Genomic DNA, 10,013 nt, shown 5'->3' with positions numbered 1-10,013 from the left:
AACTTAATTGTATAAAGAAATCAAATAAATTAAATTTAAATTTTAAAAAATTTCAATAACTTTAAAAATTTTTTAATTTTTCATAACATTCAATTTTTTTCCTATATATATATATTAATATAAATATTTCAGAGAGAGAGAAAGAGAGAGAGAAAAAAAAAACATTTTTTACAAAACATTAAATTATTTTTGATATATTTTGAATTAGGTTTTTTTATGTGTAATTAATTATGAGAAAGCTGAATTAGTTTTACTGCCAAATACTACAAAATGTGCAATACAACCACCCACACGCACACACGCACACACACACACTCAACATTTTATACTTATGTATAAATATATATATAGATTTATATAACGTATAAGATTGTAAAACTGAATTTTTAATAACTGTCATAATAAATATAACATTGAATACTGACTTGTAAAAAATTATTTTTTTTTAAAGAAAATCAAAAAACAAAAAATAATAATAAAAATAAAAATGGTTTCTTATTCGATTCAAAAATTCAGAGGTAAAAAAATATTCAAAATAATATAACGACTTAACATTCGAAAAAAAAAAAAGAAATATTTATAAAAAAAAAAAAATTTGCTGACTATTTTTTTTTTTTTTTTTCTAAAATTTGGTTAGTGTTCGCTAAATTAATAATAAATTTATGAAAAATTAAATAATTAAAATTTAAAAGTGTAAGGTAGACTTGGTGGAAGTTCAAAAAAAAAAAAAAAAAAAAAAAACAAAATCAAAACTAGCAGATTCGGGTAAATATTTACACTCTTTTCTTTTTTTATACCTTGTAGAATCTACCAGTTGACATTGTGCGCCTTAGATAATATTTTACTGTTCAAAACAATTTTTCCAATTATTAATGATGTTTTCTTTAAATCATTATTTCTTCTTCTTATTTTTATTATTATTATTATATATAATAGATATTAGCTATTAGTGTTCACACATTTATTGAATATTCTTCAACGTTTTCTTCATAGCTTCTTTTTTTTTCTCTTTCAAATTTCTTAAAAATCAAAGGTTAATTGATATTTTATCCCTGGAAAAAAAAATTTTCAAATTGGATGGATTCAATGAACACTTAAATAAACAAATAGAAATAAAAATTATGAAAATCATCACTCACCACATATATCGGAAAATTGTGGAAAACATATGATAATGCACATATGTAGAAGTTATAAAAAACAAATGTAAAATAAAAAACCTCAAATTGTCTTGAATTATAAGACGATTAGGACTGGGAAACCGGCAAAAATCTTTTACGGGAAAAACTCCAGTGGCGTAAAATTTTTCCAACATTTCTTCTTTTTCTTGAAAAATTTTATACAACCAATTGGTCATTTCCTCTTTCCCATCAGGAATCTGCAAATAATTATTATTTTAACAATAATTAAAAAAAAAGAAAAAAAAAGTCTTCACGAGGAAAAAAAAAAAAAAAAGTGCAAATTGACTACCTGAGAGCTTTTGTACAATCTGTAAAATAAAAGTGTTTGACATGGCGGTCTAGATCCTGTTATTATCGTTGGCAAATCTAAAGGCACGCCTTGAGGATATGCTATTGTTATATCCAAAATCCATCTTATTCTGGCACCGTCTATTTTCATTTAAAATTATAAATAGATTACACAGGTGTACATGACCATTAATTAAAATGAAAAAAATATATGAATAATACCAAAAGAAATATTATTCAAAATATATTAACCTGTAATCGAATGGTTGTTGGTGGAGTTAGATACTTTAATTTCATCAGTAGAACATTGCATATCAGCATTCTTTGATGTTGTTCCCTTTTTTGTAATAAAACTATTGCTTTTTATTTTCTGATTTTCAGATTCAGATTCATCACTGTCACTAACATTATCTACATGTCCCAAATTTTCCATAATTACTTGCAAAGCTCCCACCCTTGGTAATGAAACGTTTTTTAATATCGGCAAATTGTTTTTTTCTGCATATCTAAAATAAAACAATTCACAAACATATATATATATAAAACTTAAAATTAAAAAAAAAAAAAAAAAAAACCAATCTAATTATTTGCATTTAACCTTTGACTAGTAATTCTTCTTTTCCGAAGGAACCCGCCCTCTGGAAAAAGCACAATCCATTTTCTTTGCCTCGGAATAAATGAACTGTGTAAATGTTTTGCTAAACTTTGAAGAGATTCTTCCCTACGATTTTTACCCTATAAAAATTTAAATAAAATAAATTATTAAAACAGAAATAATTGTTAATTACATTAATAAACACTGTTTTTAAAAACAATTTAAATATTAATTTTAATAAACATGTATAATTAAGTAAAAAATATATATACTTACTGAAACTATAAAAAAGTCTTCGTGAAGTACAGAAACAATTCCAAAATTGGTAAATTTAAAAACACGATCCATTATCCACATAAGGTGAGGTAAAACATTTTTCTTAGCATTAAATGTTGCCATTAACAATGGAACATCAGCTGTTGATTGATGATTGGCAAGAACTAAGGTACGTTCTTCCAAACAAACTCCAATGTCGTCTCCCATTTCAACAACTGAAAAATAAATAAATAATAATTTAATGATAGTTAAAAAAAAAAAATTATTCATAATATTATATATTATAAATTATTATTTATAATATATATTCAATATTGAATAAATATAATAATAATTTTTTAAAATCATTTTATTATGTAAAGTACTCATGAAATAATTATTGTTAAAACATTATCTTACTGTCGTAACCAGCAGACCAACTCCACATAGCAACCATAGCAAGAAGCCAATGAAAAAATAAACCTTCTATACGATAGTACAAATCTGGATGACATTTTTTAACAGGATATAACATCATCATCCATACAACATATGTAGGAATACAGTACACATTATTGATAATAACAAATATTACACGAAAAAATGATTTGCACCTTTTTAAAACTCGTCTAAAATTTAAAAAATTTCATTAAGAGACACATAAGTCATTAATTTTAAATTCATAAAATTAATGAATACATCAAATTAAGTATTATAAACAGTAATATATTTTAAAATACAAACTTGAGTTTGTTTTTAATTATTTCCTTAATTCATATTATTTTTATCAAGCATATACATTTATTCTTGATTTACAAAAATACAAAAAATATTCAATAATACTTTCTTATGTGTACTTAATAACTTTCAAACTACGTTTTGTTTTGTTGTAAATTCGTCAAACTTCCATCATTCGTCAACCATTTTTCACAATAAATTTTAGCGATAAACTTATTTCACATATACTGTATCAATGACTTTAAAAAAAAATTTACTGGGTACTTACATAAAAAGATGATCACTTGATGGCTGTGCATAAATAGTTTCCTGTTCCATATTATAGCAATTTACAAGGAACAGTTTTTTTGTTTTACAAGACAAAATAGCCTTTTCATTAAGTTACAAATTTGAGGTTAGAGACTAGAAATGAAATTTTTTTTATAAGCCATTCATACATTGACTTAATATAACTATGTTTTTCATTTTCAAAAAACCTGCAAGTAAAAATTAAATTTGTATAGTAAATGAGTATAATAGTAATAATGATGGTAATTTTGTACACTGAACTTTTTTTTACAAATAAGCGCTTTATGACTAGTTTACATTACCATTAATTATACTAAAATGTAATGACAAAATTTTGATAACATCTGATTTTCATTTAAAAGATAAGATAAGATAAAAAATTAGAAGAGCAGTTTATATATATTTTTTACTTTTAACTAAGTACAGGTTTAAATTGTACATCAAAAAAAAAAAAAAAATTAAATGAATACATTTAAAACTGTATTAATTAAAAAAGTGCACAGAAGAATAGAATCAAAAGCATTAGAAAATATAGCAAATTATGTTTTTCATCTTTTTAGTTCCATTAATAAATATATCATATTTTGAATTTAGTGAATATCTATATAAAATAAAATTGAGATGCATTTAAACTGTAAAATTTAAACAGTGATTAAATTTTCATAACATTTGCAATGTAATATTTACAAATTTCCATCAAATCATTTTTGATAAATAAACTTAAATGGTGAAAAAGGCGCAATTTTAATTTTTCTTACGATTGTTATAGCCTTAAAATTTGAACAGATAAATTTTTGTAAAAAATTATAAAATTTTTAATACGCAGATAGCAAAAACTTATATGAGGTAATAGTAATTATTATTATTATTAATTTTTTTTTTTTTTTTTTACACAAATCACTATTAAATAATACCGCTACTGAATCATCAAGTCATGAGAAAATACACACGCTTAAAACTTTTAAACTAATCACAGTCACGCATTTATTTAGTTTAAAAAATAATTAATTGAATACTCACAACAGAAGTAATTTGTTAGCACAGGTAGCAAAAACCTATCATTTAATTGATAAAGGGTATTCACATCGTGTCATTCCGTTGCGATTCTTAAACAAATTCAGCCTTAAAACATCCGACAGCTGAGAATAATTTACCAACTTAATAAAATTCCCTTCTCATCTTAATCTCACTAAATAAAAGTTGTTTCCAATTGGTAATTCCTACGTCATCCATGACGCGACCAATCAAATTTTATATTTAGATCTTTTAGGCAAAAAAAAAAAAAATTAAAATTTTCTTAAATACCATTGCTCCAAGATGCCATTCTTAATACCATTTTCTCAGCAGTCCAGGAGGTATGCCATTGACGTATTAAAAAAAAATATTCCACAGTTATCATTTAATGGCTCTATGAATTTTAGCTCCTCTACCGTAAATATGGTACGTATTTTCTATTAATGATTAAAATAATTTACAGATAATAATTCATTATTTAAGTTCTATTTATGAAACTTAGCTTGTATAAAATCATTATTTTTTATAAAAATAAATTTTTTTTCTTCTTTTAAATGTAATACTCACAGTCGAATGATTACCGAATAGAAGCAGATACCTTTGGGGAACTTAAAGTTCCTAAGGATAAATATTATGGAGCTCAAACAGTTAGGTCTACTATCAATTTTCCCATTGGCGGTGAAACTGAAAGAATGCCAGTAAGTTTAAAATATACATTATTCAAATTCATTTTTTATTGTCCCAGTTATAATTTTAAGATTTTATTATTATTATTATATTTTTCCTCCGAATACTGAATTAAAAAGTTTTTTTTTCCACCATGTAATATCATTAAAATAAATTATCATTTTTTTCAAAATGAATTACTTATTTAAAGGTCAAGGAAATGACACCATTATATAAATGGGTTGATATTTTTAAGTAAAATTTATTTTGATAGTCTATTATAATTATTTTATTTTAGTATCCTTTAATAACAGCTATGGGCATTTTAAAAAAGGCAGCAGCTATTGTGAATAAAGACTATGGATTAGACCCAAAAATTTCAGATGCTATATCTAAAGCAGCTGATGATGTAATTAGTGGCAAATTATACCATGATCATTTTCCTTTGGTTATTTGGCAAACAGGAAGTGGAACTCAAACTAATATGAACACTAATGAAGTAAAAAAAATTTAAATTTATTATTATGTAAATATAATCAGAGATTGATAATTCTTTAAGCCCTGATTTAATACAACATTTTGAATTTTAGGTCATAAGTAATAGAGCTATTGAACTCTTAGGAGGAAAATTAGGTTCAAAAGATCCAGTACACCCAAATGACCATGTTAACAAATCTCAATCATCCAATGATACATTTCCTACTGCAATGCATATAGCTGTAGCCATGGAAATCAATTCGTTACTTCTCCCTAATTTAAAATTATTGAGGGATGCAATGGATTGTAAAGCAAAAGAGGTGACAACAATGTAGTATAGTTTTAGTTTAAAAAAAAAAAATTTTTTAAAAACATTTTTAACTAATATTTTTCTTACACTAGTTTGCCGATATTATAAAAATTGGTAGAACTCATTTGCAAGATGCTGTACCTTTAACATTAGGACAAGAATTTAGTGGCTATGTAACACAATTGGAATTTGGTATTAATAGAATAGAAGGTACCTTACCAAGACTGTATATGTTAGCTTTAGGAGGAACTGCTGTAGGCACTGGTCTAAATACTAGAAAAGGATTTGCTGAAAAATGTGCTGCAAAAATTTCAGAATTGACAAGCAAGTATTATTGACTTGTAGTTTATCAGGTCTATTAAAAAAAAGGTTTATAAATAATGCCACAAAATTTTCAGATTTACCATTTGTGACTGCACCAAACAAATTTGAAGCTTTAGCAGCTCATGATGCTTTGGTTGAAGTTTCTGGAGCTTTGAATACTGTTGCATGCAGCTTAATGAAAATAGCTAATGACATTAGATTTTTGGCATCTGGACCAAGATGTGGATTGGGAGAACTTAGTCTTCCAGAAAATGAACCAGGAAGCAGCATAATGCCTGGTGAAGTTTATTCAATATTATAAATTTTGTTTTTTATGATATTTTTAAAATGAACATTCATATTAATTTTTAATAAATATTTAAGGCAAAGTAAATCCAACTCAATGTGAGGCTCTCACAATGGTCGCTGCCCAAGTAATGGGCAATCATGTTGCAGTTACAGTAGGGGGTTCCAATGGTCATTTTGAGCTTAATGTTTTTAAACCCATGATGGTTTCAAACGTTTTGCGATCAGTGAGGCTCCTTGGAGACAGTGCAAAAGCATTTACAAATAACTGCGTAGTAGGAATTGTTGCAAACAAGGAAAACATAGCTAAAATAATGAATGAAAGTCTTATGCTCGTTACTGCTCTTAATCCTCACATTGGTTACGATAAGGTATTTTTTTTTTTTTAATAAACCTGACATAATATAATTAACATAAAACGATTTAATTAATAATAATAATAAATTTTTTTAGGCTGCCGCTATAGCCAAAAAAGCTCACAAAGAAGGCACAACTTTAAAAGAATCTGCATTAGCATTAGGTTACGTGACGGAAGAACAATTTAATCAATGGCTTCGACCTGAAGAAATGCTTGGACCTAAATAAATTTTTAACATTCTTCGAATCTACTAGCATTTGAAAATGTTTATGAAACAAGATTATTATTTATTTCACGATTAAATACTTTCGTTTCAATATTTGTAAAAAAAAATTTTAGCCTTAAGGAATATAATTTAGTAGAACAATATAATTTAAGTATTTTATTATTTAAAATACGCCAATATAGTGTTTATTAAATATTTCTTATTTTAATTTTATAAGAAAATAATAAGCGTATAAATAACACTATAAATAATTTTTTTTTTAAAAAATAAAATCATTTAGCATTATTTAAGTAAATCAAAAAAAAAAAAGTGATATAAAAACAAAGCAACCTTGATTAGGCGCAATTGAAAAAAAAAAAATTTATTATTACAGTTAAAACTTTTATATAAATGTCCTAAACATAAAATTTTTGATGAATTGAAAAAAAGGCCGTTTGTACTTATTTACTTCCGATACCTATTTTTAAAGCTAAGAAAATTATTAATTACCATTTATGAACTCTTCTTGACCAATCTTTTGGTGTCCAGTGTAAACATTTAGGATCGATTCTAATTTTTCTTTTATCCATGGCAGCCATGTGCGTTGTTATAGTTTCAGCGCTCAATGTAATTATGTATTGTCCCTTATAATAATTAATTAAATTTAAATTTTGTAGAGTTGAAATAACGTCTTCTTTTTTTATACTAGTTAACTCACAAATTTCACTGAAAAAATTTCGATAAAAAATTAACAGTAATAACATAGAAAAATTTTTAATTTTGGCAAACTTTTAATTTTCTTTATCTTAAAGCTAATATGCTACTCTACTCAATCTAATTTTTAATATTAAAACTTATAACGATTAATTTAGTTTACTTTATCGTAATTTGAGGTTTTTCATTTTCTCCTATTGGTTTAGCTGTGATTAACAGTTCAAGAATGGTTTGAGCCCAATAACTCCGATACGAAAGTAAACCTAAATCCGATAGAGGTTTTTCAGGTGACCCTGTTTTTCCTTCAAATTTTGATAATTCGTAACCTATTGAATAAAATTTATATATAAAAACAATTATTTAAATAAACTAAGGATTGGGAGACTTAAAAAATTGAAGAATATTATATTAATATTTTTTTTTTATTCTTACTGAATTCAATTAACAATTTCCCGTATCCTTTTCTTTGATAAGGGGGCAAGGTAAGTATGCATGCAACATTATAATCTTCGGTAGATTCTTTTTCTTTTGAAAAATATCCAACAATGTGAAATCCCCGATTGTCATAATCAGTCATTACGTAAAAAAGAAAGGGATCTGTATCGTAATACAAAGTTTTGTGATCAAGGAATAACTTGGCTAATAAACATAGATTTTGCGCATAGTTTTTGTTTTTACGTCCATCGATTTCAAAAAATGATATTGTGTCTTTTCTATAAATTTCATTACCAGGAGGATGTCTCAAATTACACTTAGCCTGTAAAAAGAAAATTATAAAAAATACAACAGCATTACCTAGTGATAAAAAAAAAAAAATATTGGTATTTTTATTTACATTCGATAAAATATTGGCTTCGTTTTTGAAAGAAGTTATAAATGTTTAACTTGTTTATTATTATAATTTTTAACTCACCAAATGCCTTTCTAAACACTTTTTAGTTTTTGTATATTTTAAACAAAATTCACAAATATAAATGCATGGTAATGTAACAAGTTCTTGAGGATAAGGTGAAAAGTACCAAGGTCTGATTCTATGCCGTCCTAATTCTATCATTTCTACATTTTTCATTCTTGTGACTACATCATCTGAACCATGAGCAACCATACTTCCTGTAAGTCTAGGAGCTGCCGGAGAACCATCTAATGAATCCTTTAAATGAAAATTTTTTAGTAATTCAAGAAGTTTCATTTAAATACTTTAAACCAATCTTAAAACCAATTACAGTGACACAATTTGTTTCTGATTCTGTAAATGTTCCTTTTCTCTTCCTGGACATTTTTTTTTGCAAAGCCGATGCCAAAACTGTAGATCCACTGATAAAATCCGATTGAATCGGAGTAACCGGAGAAGTTGGCCTTGAAGCTTGTCTTTCCTTTTCCACAGGCTGAGGTGTAACTATAAAATAAGATATAAAAATTATTAATTATTTTAATAAAAAAAAAAGCTAACATTTAATTTATTATACAAAGCATTAACGTTTTTAACTTGTAATTAATTAATGAAATTTTAACGATAAAATTTATTTGTTTAATTAGAAAGTTCTATTCAAAAAAAATTAATTCAAATAATAATGCTGATGATATTTAATTTGAATAGTACCTGATCCACCACTGTTTGGTATTTGACCTCCTCCTAAGCCTATTCTTTTTGGTGTGGCACAACCTGTTTCTTTGGTACCATCTTTGCGAGGGAACTGAACTTTTCGCAAGTCCAGTCTTTCTTCTGTTACCCATTCGTCTAATCTTTTGTTAACTAAAAAATTTTTATTTAAAAAAAAAGTTTAAAATTAAATTGAATAAATTAATACTTTTATATATGTATTTTTTAAAATAATACTCACAATCAACATAATGAACATAAAACTGCATAATCCCCTTGATGTCTTTGATACTAATTATTTCTGCCAGTGCTAAAAAAAAATAATATGTCATATATAAGTTTGTGAATAAAAGTTATTATGCAATAGCATACTATACAATTGAATTAATACATTAATAATACGACAACTCAAAAAATTTAATTTTAAAAATTAATATTTACATACGCCAATCATCTCCTAAACGCATTCGAACCGGTAAACGGCACCCTTCAACCAAAGATGCCTGAAAAGCAATTATTAAAATGTAACACTTTTTTTTACAGTAACCAATGAATAAGAAAATAACACTTTTAATAAGGAACTAATTGTAAAATTTTAATAAATTATTTTGGTTGTGATAAATTTGAAATTGCATAAAACACTAATATTCAAAATTTAAACCTACCGAAGATTCGCAGATTGCATCAGGATCGTCATATTCTTCCGATAACATGA

General features: G+C 25.6%; 3 protein-coding genes across 3 annotated transcripts; 1 reads left to right on the top strand and 2 right to left on the bottom strand.

Moving 5' to 3' along the window:
• Nucleotides 1–1,083: 1,083 nt before the first annotated feature.
• On the bottom strand, nt 1,084–3,375 carry Phum_PHUM229910 (uncharacterized protein; the record flags this gene model as incomplete). Its single annotated transcript, XM_002425938.1, has 8 exons — nt 1,084–1,093; nt 1,221–1,378; nt 1,471–1,610; nt 1,824–1,975; nt 2,068–2,204; nt 2,341–2,555; nt 2,740–2,948; nt 3,326–3,375. The coding sequence occupies 8 exons, from the start codon at nt 3,373–3,375 to the stop codon at nt 1,084–1,086; spliced, it is 1,071 nt and encodes a 356-aa protein (XP_002425983.1).
• A 1,287-nt stretch (nt 3,376–4,662) lies between these two features.
• On the top strand, nt 4,663–7,006 carry Phum_PHUM229900 (fumarate hydratase, putative; the record flags this gene model as incomplete). The annotated part of the gene is made up of 8 exons (XM_002425937.1): nt 4,663–4,785; nt 4,929–5,057; nt 5,324–5,524; nt 5,616–5,822; nt 5,905–6,136; nt 6,211–6,414; nt 6,500–6,792; nt 6,875–7,006. The coding sequence occupies 8 exons, from the start codon at nt 4,663–4,665 to the stop codon at nt 7,004–7,006; spliced, it is 1,521 nt and encodes a 506-aa protein (XP_002425982.1).
• A 484-nt stretch (nt 7,007–7,490) lies between these two features.
• Phum_PHUM229890 (histone acetyltransferase Tip60, putative) lies at nt 7,491–10,011 on the bottom strand (the record flags this gene model as incomplete). Its single annotated transcript, XM_002425936.1, has 10 exons — nt 7,491–7,710; nt 7,862–8,024; nt 8,131–8,455; nt 8,612–8,848; nt 8,922–8,963; nt 9,003–9,094; nt 9,299–9,451; nt 9,540–9,608; nt 9,744–9,801; nt 9,964–10,011. The coding sequence occupies 10 exons, from the start codon at nt 10,009–10,011 to the stop codon at nt 7,491–7,493; spliced, it is 1,407 nt and encodes a 468-aa protein (XP_002425981.1).
• Between the last annotated feature and the right edge of the window lie 2 nt (nt 10,012–10,013).

Source organism: Pediculus humanus, genomic scaffold (genome assembly GCF_000006295.1).
Source record: "Pediculus humanus corporis 1103172107592 genomic scaffold, whole genome shotgun sequence".
NCBI lineage: Eukaryota > Metazoa > Arthropoda > Insecta > Psocodea > Pediculidae > Pediculus > Pediculus humanus.
The sequence above is the reverse complement of the archived record's forward strand: the minus strand, read 5'-3'. Positions and strand labels throughout refer to the sequence as shown.